This window comes from Vulpes vulpes, chromosome 16 (assembly GCF_048418805.1).
Source record: "Vulpes vulpes isolate BD-2025 chromosome 16, VulVul3, whole genome shotgun sequence".
Lineage (NCBI taxonomy): Eukaryota > Metazoa > Chordata > Mammalia > Carnivora > Canidae > Vulpes > Vulpes vulpes.
The window spans coordinates 2260653-2274751 of record NC_132795.1 but is presented as its reverse complement, the minus strand read 5'-3'; the positions used below and the strand labels follow the sequence as shown (position 1 = coordinate 2274751).

At 37.8% G+C, this 14099-nt stretch overlaps 1 protein-coding gene across 1 annotated transcript in view; it reads right to left on the bottom strand.

Moving 5' to 3' along the window:
• The window catches only part of FARSB (phenylalanyl-tRNA synthetase subunit beta), a 67250-nt gene that overhangs the window by 19969 nt on the left and 33182 nt on the right, over positions 1 to 14099 (bottom strand). The window contains exons 15-16 of the mRNA XM_026002070.2: positions 12888 to 13005; positions 2465 to 2620 (exon numbers count right to left, since the gene is read on the bottom strand). Coding sequence (XP_025857855.2) covers positions 2465 to 2620; positions 12888 to 13005 — 274 coding nt within the window. The remainder of the gene's footprint in view (positions 1 to 2464; positions 2621 to 12887; positions 13006 to 14099) is intronic.

The following is a 14099-nucleotide window of genomic DNA, read 5'->3' as shown; positions in this document are numbered from 1 at the left end:
ACTCCTAAATCTAGGGCATTTCATAAACGTCAAAACTTTAAAACATTAGAATATTCTACTACGAAAGCCTAAATAAATTCAAAAGGAAAGAGAATATTGACTCTGTCCTCATACTAAATCAAAACCATAGTAACAACTTGGTCTAAAAAACTGAACATGAAGATCTACAACCACATGAAAAGGCTGAAGTTTATGAATGCATTTTCTAAAAAAAAAAAAAAAAAAAAAAAAAAAAAAAAAAACAAAAAAAACCACTCCAAACCAAAACAGACATCTACATATTAGGGAAATTAAGTACTAAGCATTACATATTTTAACACCAAAACAATAAAGGATTTAAATATTATTATAGGTGTAGAATTATAAAAATCTGACTTTTAAGAAGATTGACACATTCTGGTTAGTATTATAAAAGGTTCCAAGCAGCACATATCGATGAAATTTTCCAAATGCTAAGTGCTGTAGCTCCTACCCTTCAGAAGTTTAAGTCAGTCTTCTCCTTGACATAGCGATGCCCGGTGCTGATGTTCCAGTCCACACCCTCACACTATAGTTTACTATAGACTATATGACAGTATATGCTCTAATACCTTCCAACCATTCTCTATGCCACCCAACCTCCATACTGCTGCCAGATTAATCCCTCAGATGTATGGATCTAAGTCATATCACTTACTTGCAAAACAAAAAAACAAAAACAAAACAAAACAAAAAAAAACCCACTTCAATATTTTCCCCGATTAGCTAAAATCCTTCTGGCATCCAGAACTCTAGCTGTAGTCTTAAGCTTCCTCCTGACCTTATAGCCAGACCACATTGACCTAGACCATGTTTCCCATTATACTTATCTTTGCTCATGCGGCCTGTCTTGCTTTCTGTCTCCACCTATTCCTTCTTTCAAATGCCCATCTGACTTCCCAGAAGCTCATTAATCCTCTCCCAGGTGCCCTCCGTTGCACTATTTCCCTCTTTGGAAACCTCAAGGCACTTCGTTAATATAAAAGTTATAGATAAGTATCATATCCATAACAGTCTATGCTCCAATTTACCATTTCAGCTCTTTGCAACCTTTGAAGAAAAAAAAATCAAGGACTCCTATACATGGGATAATCTGTTTCAGAGAACTGATTTTTATCCAGTTAATCTGTGTATGAAGGGAAGTTTCTAAGACTTCAGAAGGTAAAAAGATGTGCCACATCAGCTTTCAGGTTGCTATTCACTTGGATGACCGCATCTTAAAAGAGAATGCTAGAAGAGCAAAGCGGTGAATGAGTTAGTAAAGGCACTGTGAAGGCAGGCAAGTTGGTGCTGTAGGAGCAGCACTGGGAAGCAGGAGCCTTGACACGCAGCTGGGCTCACTCGACCTGCCCAGTCCTGGTTCCTTCACTGTCAAACCAGGAAATTGTACCTGCTCAACTCCAAGATCCAGTTCTAAACTCCAGAGTTCTAGAAGGATAACACGTTTTCACTGGATAATTACTAATGAGAGATGTGGAAGAAAACGTAACTCTCTGCCATATTTAATCTCTCAATTTCATTTAAAAAAATAACAAATAAATAAATAAATAACCTCACACATCTTCAACCTAAAAGGCCCATGTTTCAGGATTATTGCATTTTCAAAATAAGTCTTCAAGTTAAAAAAAAAAAAATTCAAACCAATAAAGAAAATCTATGAGGACTAAGAAAAATCTAACAAAAACAAAAATATGTCCTCCAACAAACTTCAAACCACTATATGTGCCAACTAACACTTAAAAAAATGTTTTGTTAGAAATTTAAGATGCCAAATAATTATAAAAACTTGTCAGGTAAGCAGTAGGAACAAGTGGTCAAATATTTCTTTCAAGTTGTTTCTGGATCCCTAACAAAACAAACTCAGATTCAAACTCTAGGGATACGAAAAGCAAAAACTTCAGAACTCCTCACATGATGCAAAGCCAGGTGCGTTAGTAGTACATATACCCCATCCTGTTAGCCTAACTTAAACCCTCCAACACATTTTACTGCACTTGAGCTTTTATACAAGATTCTCACTCTTCCTCAGTCAACCTTATGACTTAATTAACATGTGAAATCTCTCAGGATAATTTGTCAGGCTTTTTGCCTTAAAAGCTATAGACATGCAGCTAGCATTTGAGCAAATAATCAGTTTAGGTTCTCCAAGCTTCCAGTCTGGAATTCTGAGTTCAGAAGTCTCACCATAGCGCTGGTGGCTTAATGGTGCCAGTTACTGAGGGCTGCCACACCCAGCTGGAACAAAAGTATTTTGTGTAGTACTAGAAAGAGCTCTACAAGCATTTCTCTAAGATGCTGCAGAGAAAAGGAATGTTTTCTGGAAAATACTAAAAATTAAATGAAATGAAGTTCTATTTCCCACCCTAAACTGAAAAACTATCAAAAAAAGAGCCCTGGACCCTTCATTACATTATCACTAACTCTGGTTTCAGCTGATCAGTCTTACCTTCTGATGCCTTGATCACATATCCGCCCTTCTTTTCACCAGGAGGTACATTAAGCAACTGCATAATTCTGTCCAGTAGCCCATGGATTATCTCAAACCCAGGATTCTTGTTGTAATAAACAGCACAGAGATGCCTGTAGTTTCTTGCACCTACATCTGAAAAAAATAAAAGAATTGGCCACAAGGCCATAGTGACCATTACTTAAGAAAGTACTCTGGGGCTAAAAAGCATCTTTATGAAACTTAAGAGCTAGAGCAAATGCTTATCATATTGGGAAAAAAAATAAAAGAGACCATTAAGTTCACAAAGTCTAAATTAAATTATATTGTTTAAAGAACACACATAGGTTGGAAAACTGAAGTGAAGAAGGGAATAACTATCACTAAAGTTAGGAGAGTGATTACTCTAGGTAAAGAGTAGTGATATGATGGGGAAGAGCCTTACAAGAAGCTTTAGATACTGGCAATACTCTGTTTGGTCACAGTAATGTTTGCTTTACAGTCTTCTTAAACCATATGTTACATTTATATTAGTACGTACTGAGCTAAAGTTCTTCCATAGATTTATTCTCTTAGCCATTCCCATTGACAAAATATAAAAGGTCTCTTACCTTCCAGGTCAAATAAAACAAGGGTATTTTAAGACACTATTAAAGTAATATAAAAGTGAGCACATAAATGGGGTGAAAAGGGAAACTAACAACCAATTATCTTAGTACCTATCATTCTATCTCTAATCTTATTTAATTTGCAAGACAACCATGTAAAGTGGGTTTTATTATCCCTATAAAATAGGACAGGAAAAAAAAGATGGAGAAACAAAGGCTCAGAAAGATTTTGCCCAGCGTCAAGCCAACTGGTTAAAGCAAACTATAGTTACATAGCTAATAAGTTATAAAAGCAGAATTTGTCCAGTATTGACCAGCTCTCCAACACATGTTCTTTCTACTAAACTCTGGAAATCTCTAAGTCTCTAAAGGATTTAGAGGAGAAAACCTCTAAAGAACTTAGATGAAAACAATCTAAGAGCAAACTTAAGTATGGATATACACCTACTTAATATAATCAAAGATGTACATTCTTGAACTGGTTTTGATAGATCACCTACTTTAGTATTCTCAAGTGTTGTATTTTTGAAGTCCATTAACTATAGTTTCTAGCCATCAACAGGATTGTTAAACTCATGGAAAGTGTATTTGGAGTTAAATTTCTGACCCAACACACGTGAGAAATAATTGTTCTTGCCATGTAACATTTTAGTGCCTCCTGGGTTCAGGGCACCCCGCTCTAGGTATCCCTAGAGGGAGATGGTCAAAGCCTGCACAGGGCCTGCAGACTAAACCCTCAACAATTAATTCCTGAATAAATGACTAAAGCCTAGAAAGGGAGGTAAGCACACACACAAAACCATTAACCAGGTCCAGACCCAGACAGTGGGTCACATTCGAAGTCAGCCAGCTGATGCTGGAAAGGAAGTTCTGTATCACTGTCACTATCATTTCCATTTGCAAGAATGAAGAGATCTGGTATATCTAAATGCTCTAATTGAAGGTGTAAGAATAAAGCTTAATATTAAAACCAGGCAGGCATAAACCTCACTAAACCAACCACATGCATAAACTAAAATGAGGGGCTTGATTTCTCTGAAGGAACACACACGCTCACGTATACACGCATACTCCCTGAAGGGAAAAAAATGAAATGAAACAGAACTAAATTATCCCTTTCATATTACTGACTTGCTCCTGGGTATCTTTGCCATGTGGTACCCATTTGTTGGTGTCACATGCTTCCACTTTAACACACAGACATGTATTCAAACTACTTTGTTGTTCCATTTTTGCTGGGAGAGAAGAGCCCAACAGTAATGCCAGCTTTCAGACAGCTTAGCAACATACTGGAAAGCTTTGTGCCTTGAAATACTTCTTTCCTGATCTCCAAACTATGTAAAACTTACCTTTCTGATAAAAGGAGCAACATCTGGTTTAAAGACTTAGAATTTAGAACAAGTTGACGGATGAACTTAAAATAAAAAAAATATAGGATTTAAAATTATACTCTATTCAAGGAAGGTTTCAAGATGTTTGCATAACACACAAACACACACACAAATGAGCTATGTATTTCTGGACTCGATTCTCCAATATTAAAGAAAAGCTGCAGGTTTTTAGGGCCTTGTAAGAAACTATTTAGGCTGCCCCTCCAACTCCCACCACTGATTGGCCATTTTTTCCACATTTCCCAAGTGTTACTACTGACTCTAGACTTCCTTCCTTCCATCTTGCTGATATATCCCTTTTACTGTAGCCGAATTGAATTAAAGGAGGAAATAACCACATCTTCAGTTCCACCCATTACTCCCTTGGAGAAACTGCTAGGTATAGTAAAATTCTCATTTCCTAGTATTTTGCACTGAGGGACCATATTACATCACAGGAAGTTCACTCACTGAATGCCACAAAGTAAGAACTATTTAAATTTCATGCCAAAATAAGGATTTGTTGGAAATGCCTCAGTTCTTTAAAACTCAGTTAACAGACCTCTTGTGTCATGCCATCAAACAATCCTGCTTTTTAAATGGGCCTGCCAAGTATGTCAGCCTAAATTACCAATGTATTTTGCAGACTTCAAAGTACTGCCTGGAGAGGCTGATCTAAACCACCCAAAGGACAGAGGGGGGTGGCCGGCTACAAGTTTATAAGCTGAAAGAACACGCCAAATGATTTTTTAAAATAGGAGGGAAAAAAAAAAAAAAAAAAGAATGGTACATGATGTCCCTCAGTAAAGTAAAACTATTGCCTACAACTCAAATTTTTCAAATGGGCCCCTGCTTGGTGTAGATCCTCTTTCACTACTAAAGTACCCATGATAAGAAGCAAATTACGGGTGTTAAGGTTATATTATTCTATATGGACAGCCTGGAGAAGGGCAGAGTCTTCAAGAAAACAACTCTATTTTCATATTCACCTGAAGGCCTAAATATAGATGCCAGGAGAAAGGCTACTGAAAAACCAAAAAGGCTTCCACAGTAATCAGTGGCTGACAGCATGAGATTAGTAGTCTGTAGTCTGGCCAAGACTGAGAAAATAAAATGAAGCACCCTGATTTTTAATGCATTCTATCCAATCCATTTCTTTAATACTGGTGCCTAAGAGATTATAGCTAATTATAGCAAATTTTATATATTTCCCTAAGAATTTCTATGTAATATTAAATAATTCACAGTAGCTACAAGAATCCTGTAAAGACATACACCCTAAAAACTAATATGTGAAAAAAGGAACCTTTATACACTGTTTGGTGGTAGGGCTCTAAGTTTGTAAAAAAAAAAAAAAAAAGAGAGAGAAAAAGGAAAAGAATTTAAGACAGCAAGCATTTAACGTGTTTACCTATGGAATGACCAATTCTATTTCTACAAATATAAATTAGTACAAGGGTACAAGGATATTCATTACAACAGACATGTTAGCAAAAACCTGGTAGCAACCTAAATATTCATAATAGTCTGGATTATAATGCAGCTACACAATGGAATATTACATAGCCATTAAAAAGAATGAGATGGACAGAAGGTGTTCATAGGGAAAAGGTAGGTACAGGACAGGTAAAGCATAACTCCCTCTGTGTGAACACTAGAAAGCATTTTTTTTTTTTTTAAGATTTTATTGGAGAGAGAGACAGAGTGGACAAAGAGCACAAGTGGGGAGGCAGAAGCAGATTCCTCACTCAGCAGGAAGCCACACAAAGGGCTCAAGCCCAGGACCCTGAGATCATGACCAGAGCTGAGGGCAGACACTTAACCAACTGAGCCAGCCAGGCGCCCCAACACTAGATAAATACTTCTAGTATTTATACAGGGAAATGTAAAATAAATAGTCGTATGTGCATAGAAAATATCTGGCAACTAATTTTAAGAGAAGGATTAGGGAGAAGTTGGATACGTGTACTTTAATATGAAAAGAACAGAATTACTCTTAATATATATCCATGAAAGTTTTAAAGGTGGCACAAATAAATTTTAAGAACATAAAACTTAAGAATAATTTCCCTTAAAATTTCTGTATTATAACACCAAAGTCTAGGTTTTTTGTTTTTTATTTTGTAATGTTGAAAGCCAAGAAATTAATGTGTGTGGGGGGAATCTATGACCTTCTCAATGCATGAAGGAAAAAGTTATAACCTTATGGGTTGGCTTTTAGTTAACATAAACCTGGAATGGATTTTTATCTATTAAAAAAATATGATATGCAATGCATGACAGAGCATATTATACTCACGTTTGCAGATTTTAACTATGTGGAACTAAATGTACTAAAATAACTTTCCATATTAAAAATGATATTATTTACAATTAAGATGCCATCATACAGGAGAATGATGCTACTTCAAGTATTGTTAATGTCAATGTTCCTTACACCCATATTTTTTGGATTATTAATTGGAAATTCTACATGCCAAAAATATGAAGTAGTAAAATTAAATTAAACCAGACTGATGACATAAGCTCTCCTCAGAAAACTGCATTCCACATGTGGATGCTAAATAATCTTCCATTATTTGATGGCTACAGAATTAATGGACAGTTTCTCAGAGCTTAAGCATTTCACAAGCTCACAATGAAAACACTTACTGAGCTCTTTATCAAGCAAAGAATTACGGAAAAAACTATAAAGATCTGGCCCTTATATTCAGTAGGTTACAATATACAACAGATCCATGAAGGGTAGAAAGAGCAAACTGGAAGAACAAACTAAATCACAAAACAGTGAATTACTTATGTTCTATGCAGCCACGGTGGCCCAAGGAGGAAAAAGGAATTAGAATCTCATATATTGTGATTAACATTAAAAGATTTGATTTCCACATTTAAACAAGTCAGGGTAAGAAATAGATCACTCTGATTTAGAAAAACCTCAGGAAGGGGGTGCCTGGGTGGCTCAGTGGGGTTAAGCATCTGACTCTTGATTTCGGCTCAGGTCATGATCTCAGGGTGGTGGGACTGAGCCCCACCCACACTGGGCTCTGTGCTCAGCAGGGAGCTCTCCCTCTGCCCCTTCCCCTGCTCCTGTGCGTGTGCTCCCTCCTGCCCTCCAATAAATAAATCTTTAAGAAAAAAAAGCTTCAGGAAGAATAGGACATTTTAGAAACTACCGGAACAATCTGAGGGGCAGATAAAATGCAGCTTATACAGGACTGTAGCAATGGTTTGGAGACAGCAGGAATGGTCTGCACAGGAAGCAAAGGCTTGGAGTGAGAATGCTTGCTAAGGCAAGTGAGGGAACTGTAGCCTTCCACGTCGTCAAGGGCCTGTAACCTACTACTCCATCCGCTAGAATACGAAAACTCAAAGTCTTCGAGTAGTTCACACTAAAGTGCGTGGTGATTTGACTACCAGAATTCTCTACAGATGTCGGTCAAAATGACAACTGGACGACTCTATCATGCTACCTTTAAATGACCTTATACCCTTTACAAAGCCAAACTAAGTTCTCTTTCTGAAGCTATGGTCCCTTTTAACCTTGGGCTCAACCAGGGAGCTTCTAGGCATGCTGGCAGTCTCAGGGACCATCAGGAAATAAACCGTGGAGGCAGGATTCAATGTGCTTTTAATATTAAAAAGCCAGAATGTTGGACTTTGCAAAATATAGTTGCTTTTCTGGGCACACAGATTAGCAATTTATACGTAGGTCCTTTGCTCCTCTAAAGTAATTTACTATTTTGTTTATAGTTTAGTTATTCTTGACATCCAATGAAAGGATGGACAACTGAAACCAATCAATAACTCACACAGCAGCCTTATTTGATAGCTCCAAGGTTGCTTCTATTGACTTCCGTTATAAAGCTGCAAATTTACCCCACAGCAGAGTCCGCATTTAACTTCTTGTTCCAAAGACACATGCCACCCTGCCCAAAAGGTATAAATCAGCTTAGTTGCCAGAGTCATGACTAATTTTTTAACAACACTGCAGCAACTTTGGATCTTACAGCTCAACAAATGCAGTGACTGGCTCAGCCTCAAAGAACTGGAATGTGTCGGACTTCAAGTGGAAGTCTTAATATCCGAGAAGTGTGCCTGACTTAGTTGCTAAAGAGGCTGCTGGCCTGACAGTCTCACAACATGGACAGTCAACCAAAAAGTCCACCAGAGCATAAGAAACTGTCTGATGAGGTCAAGCATGAAAACAGGAGCTAGGAGGCTTTCATTTACACTTACAGGAATAGGAATGTAAATCAAACAAAATTTGTGAGAGGCATATTGAAATCCAGCATAGATTCCTTTCTCGTTTCCATAGTGGAAGATACGCCTGCCTACACAAAACTGACAGGAGGCTGAGAGCCGGGATTTTCCTTAATGTTAGAGAACAAGTCAGTGGCAATTGTCAGTCCTGTGTGCTATCAGGGAACCCACCTATAAAAACCCATTTACCAGTCCGTCTCCCTCAAGACTGGAAACTCTTTCTCTTATATTCCAACCAGACCCTAGCAAAGAAAAACAAACAAACAAAACAAAACAAAAAAAAAACACACTTTTTTTTTGCTAGTACAATGAATGAGAGTGTCCTGCTCACCCTTGCCACACATCTCTCCCCTTCTGAACCAGCACTTTGGGTATGGCCCCCACTAATGAAAATCGAGGGTGTTACACATTACTGGAAATCTATCATCTCACTTTTAATGGTCTAGATTTTTCTTTTTCAAAACAGTTTGAATATTTAGGAGGAAATGGCTAATATAAAATCCAACAGAAAAATGCTTACTGGTTTGAAAGGCAGTGAAATATATGTGTTCCATTCATTCATTCAGGAGAAATAGGTAATGAATGACTAAAAACATAACATTCCTATTTTTAGTAAATTGCCCTATCAGTATATTTTGGTTTTGAAACCCTAAAAAAGGTAAGAAGTCAGTTAAATCAAAATTTAGGATAAAAATGAGCTCCGAGTGCCTCATTTTTAGTGTCCGCAAGGGGACATTAACCCTTTAATGGCCAGAAGTTTCCAAATCATTCTCGCAGAAAATTACCATAGACCAGGATGCTACATATCTAGCCCTAGGGACTGCTAACACTCTAGCAGTAAAAAAAGACATGAAACAGTGCTTATAGCAGTGCTAGAACTTTTAAAAATGCAATTTCATTTAATCCTTACAAAAAAATCTAGTTAGTGCTATTGTCATCCCCATTGCAACAGATGAGAAAACAGGCACGCAGAAATTAAATAAACTCTCGAAAGTTAAGCAGCTTATTAGTGGCAGAACCATGACTCAAAACCAAGTACTCCTGCTGGCTGTACAGTCTTAAGTAAATCCATGATGTGTTATGCTGCGTTTCCTATAGAATCCTCTATGTACACTGAATGACAAGTAGGGAGTCCACTTGTACATATGTAGAATAATCCATCAAAAAAGCTATTTGTTATGACATAAAATCCAGGTCTACCTAAAGAGAGAAAACACCGCAAAGCAATCTTAGGTTTTTAAGATGGTAAACTTACTGAGCACACTGACCTCTTCTCATTCCTCAAATTTTACTAACAGGATAGAAAATTTTAAAGAAAATAAAACATAAGTACAAGACAGCAGGCAAAAATAATGTCAGATAAAAATGTTCCCATAGGGAAAACAGTGGAATAATCACAACTAAAAACCCAAATAAAATAGGTCTGCTACAGAGACGAAAACTATTCCTTCTGATGAAACAAAGTGCAGCAGAAATGGAAATCTGAGTTAAAAAGTATAGAGAGTAGGTTTCTGGGGTTATCACCAGGATGACTTACTAAACGACGGCCTACAGCACCTGTGCAGCACAACAGCTTGCTCTCAACAGGCGAGGCTATCTACAAGCATGGGTCTCGGGGCAGAGTGGAGTCTATGTCTGGGCCTTCCCAAAAGACACATGATAGAAAAAACAGTGATGATATCCCTACCAAGGACTTCAATATAGTCAAGTGCTGCGCACTTACAGTGAAAATTTCCTATGGTAATCATGGGGACCCCAGCTTGCTCCTCACCCTCCAGACTCTGAGCTGCTTGCTTGTAAGCATGCCCAGCCCTGCAGAGCCCTGTAGGGAGGAGCCCTTGCCATTAGGAAGGAGGCCTACTACAGAAATAGTACTATAATACTTTTGAGGAAACAGACTCATTTTGTACCTAAAAACACCTGCAGATTGAATGTGAGGGGATGGAGAAACATTTATTATGCAATGGATGTTACAAAAGCAAGCCAGAGTAGCCATACTTATATCAGACAAACTAGATTTTAAACCAAAGAGTGTAACAAGAGGGGAGGAAGGGCATTATATCATGATAAAGGGGCCTATCCAACAAGAAGATCTAACAATTGTAAATATATCCCCAACTTGGGAACACCAAAACATAAAACTTTTGAGGAAACTCAGTATAATTAACCCTACCCTATATTTGTAAATATGCCTGGATCACCAAGGATCAAAACCTACAATTCAAAGAGCTAAGATGAAAGGAAAGGAGTTGAAGTTAACAGAAAAATTTGACACTAAAATTCTAACAAGTTCTTAGTTATCTGTACCAATGGAGGATTTGAAGAACAAGAACACTCAGAACTACTTATAGCTGGCCCTATAAATGTTTTCTGATTTCTACCACAGACTGGCTACCCAGAGAAGATTCTACGTAGATGGATAGTAAAATAAACTTTTATTCTCTAAGGATATATGCACAGAGACCAAATTCTGGCCCTATCTCTAAGTCCAAAATTTATGCAGCCTCGGGCAAATTACTACTGGTCTTAGTTTTCCTATACATTAGGTGGACATTGTCCCAATATCTTTTGGTCCTATCTGCCTCAAAAAGATAGATTAACAAAAGAAAAACGGTATATTTTTTTAAATTCTTGAAAATTATAAAGCACCATACAAATGCAAGGCAATGCTGTTAACTGAAGACAAGGCTGCATCCTGGGGAGCAAATGGAATCCAGCTTTAGCTGAAAAGTTTGCTATGGAAGGTCCACATATAGTCAAGTGGCATGGCTCTATTACCTAAGATAGGCTGATTTACAGTCCATAGTTGTTGACTACTCAGGGTAGTCAGAATAATGCCATATTATCTTCTTCAGGAGAAGCTGAGAAAAAGGCCTTTGCTGTTGACAGCTGATAAAGAACACACTCCGAATTTTGCACTCTGGAGTAAAACTCCTGAATAAACATGGTTAGGACTTAGAGAGTTAAATCCAAGGAACCAGAGAAATACTGCCAGGAATTCAGTCATTTGATGGCACTGCTCACCAAGAAATGATCTCATATGCAGCTCCACACAGACTTCTCTAAGTTTGACAGACATCTCTGGCAATCCGGTTTAAGTACTACTCTAAATAAATGTCTATTAAAGAACCTCAGAGTTCCAAATGGTGGGCCAAGCAACAAGTCCAGCCTGTAGTCAAGACAAAATCTGGTAAAACACATTTACAATAACTAGTACAAGAGTGATGGTGAATAGCCACTGCTAAACTGGAATGACAAGATATCTAATACTTAAAAATGATATGCACATAAACCTCAACATAGAAGAAAATGTTTCATCGTACTTCAAGCTGAGGTTTTTTTTGTTTTTTTTTTTTAAGATTTTATTTATTTGACAGAAAGAGAGCAAGCACAAGCAGGAGACATGGCAGAGGGAAAGGGAGAAGCAGGCTCCCTGCAGAGCAGGAAGTCAGACATGGGCTCAAACCCAGGACCTTGGGATCATGACCTGAGCTGAAGGCAGACACTTAACCTACTGAGCCACCTAGGTGCCCAAGTTGAGGTTTTAATAGGGTTCTTCATAAATGTTAAGTTCTTTAAGATTTGTTTTCCACTAAAAGAAGAGAGAGCAACCAAATATCTCAATATTGAGATATCTTGCTTGGATGGATTTGTATCAATCATGAAATCTAAATTTATGAAACAATTGGGAAAATTTAAACACCAAGTGGATGGGTTATTATTATTATTTTTTTAAGATTTTATTTATTTATGAGATAGAGGGGCAGAGACACAGGCAAAGGGAGAAGCAGGCTCCATGCAGGGAGCCTGGTGTGGGACACGATCCCGGGACTCCAGGATCAAACCCTGGGCTGAAGGCAGTACTAAACTGCCGAGCCACCCAGGCTGCTGGATGGGTTATATTTAAGAAACAAAAGTGGTATCTTTTATCTTTTAGATACACGTATCTTTTGGAAATACATAATAAAGTGTCTGCTGGTGAAATGGTAAGATGTCTAGGAATCACATCAAAATAACATGGGGAAGTAGGCTGGAGTATAGATGAAAGAAGACTGGCCATGTGCCAATAAAACTGCTAAAGGTCGGTACTGGATTCATGGGGGTGATTATACTATTCACTTATGTACAGAGGTGAAATTCTCACAATAAATTGCTTTAAGTGTACAAATGAAAGGTGACTCTTACCTCTGCTAGAATCTTTGACTACGATGTCAGAGATTTCAAACAGCTTCAGAGGAAGGGGCATCTTCCGATTTGCAGCGATGGTCTTTAGGAGGCCAGGAAGAAGGGTAGTGCGTGCCACCTACAGGAGAAGACACGAAATTGCACTGACCAAATAACCCAAGCTAACTCGGTTCTAAGACCAGGCCAAAAGAACTCAGCTTCACAGTAATAGGACCCCTTTGGAAAATGCAATGTGTAAATAACCAAATTATTTATAATTTTCAATTCCAAGACAAAAGAAAACTGAAAATACTCTGGCTTCCAAAGTTACAAAATGAAAAATCATAAAATGTGATCAAAAACTGAGAAAATATTATAAATACAGTGCCAGTAGCTAGGATCAGTTATTTTAGCATCATCTTTAAAATTAAAAGTTAGCTTTTAAGATTGCAAATATACAAATTTTCATATCCTGCTTTATCTTATAAATTAAAAGAGATTATAAGAAATACAAGCATTCAAATAGATTAAATATAAATTAATCAAATCCTTAAAAACCATGACCAGGGAAAATGTAAATGCAATTAAAATATAACAATGAGAAAAGAGAACACAAATATGCAAGCACTAAAGAAATAAGGCAGCCACTAAGGGCAAGCTGTGCCTATGGTGTTCAGCTTAGTACCCAAAGAAATATAAACATATATTCTACTTCTAAAAACAAAACAAAAAAAAAAAAAAAAAGAAAGAAAGAAAGAAAGGAAGAAAAACCTTCCCTGCTTCTGTCTTAAATAAATTTCTCACTCTAGGGATCCCTGGGTGGCGCAGCTGTTTGGCGCCTGCCTTTGGCCCAGGGCGCGATCCTGGAGACCCGGGATCGAATCCCACGTCGGGCTCCCGGTGCATGGAGCCTGCTTCTCCCTCTGCCTGTGTCTCTGCCTCTCTCTCTCTCTCTCTCTCTCTTGTGTGTGTATGTGTGTGTGAGACTGTCATAAATAAATAAAAAAATTAAAAAAAAAAATTTCTCACTCTAAGCTACAGGAGATAAGTCAGCTTTCAACACATCATGTTCCCAGAAGAGATTTATGAGCAGTGATAAGGCATCATTGTTAAGATCCTGGGCTCACAGCAGACACCAGCACCACTACACCCTTTGCCCAGACTACTGCATGAGCTTAAGCTGGTGTCCCTGCTTCCACTCCTGGCATCTTATGGCCTGTTTTCCACACAGTG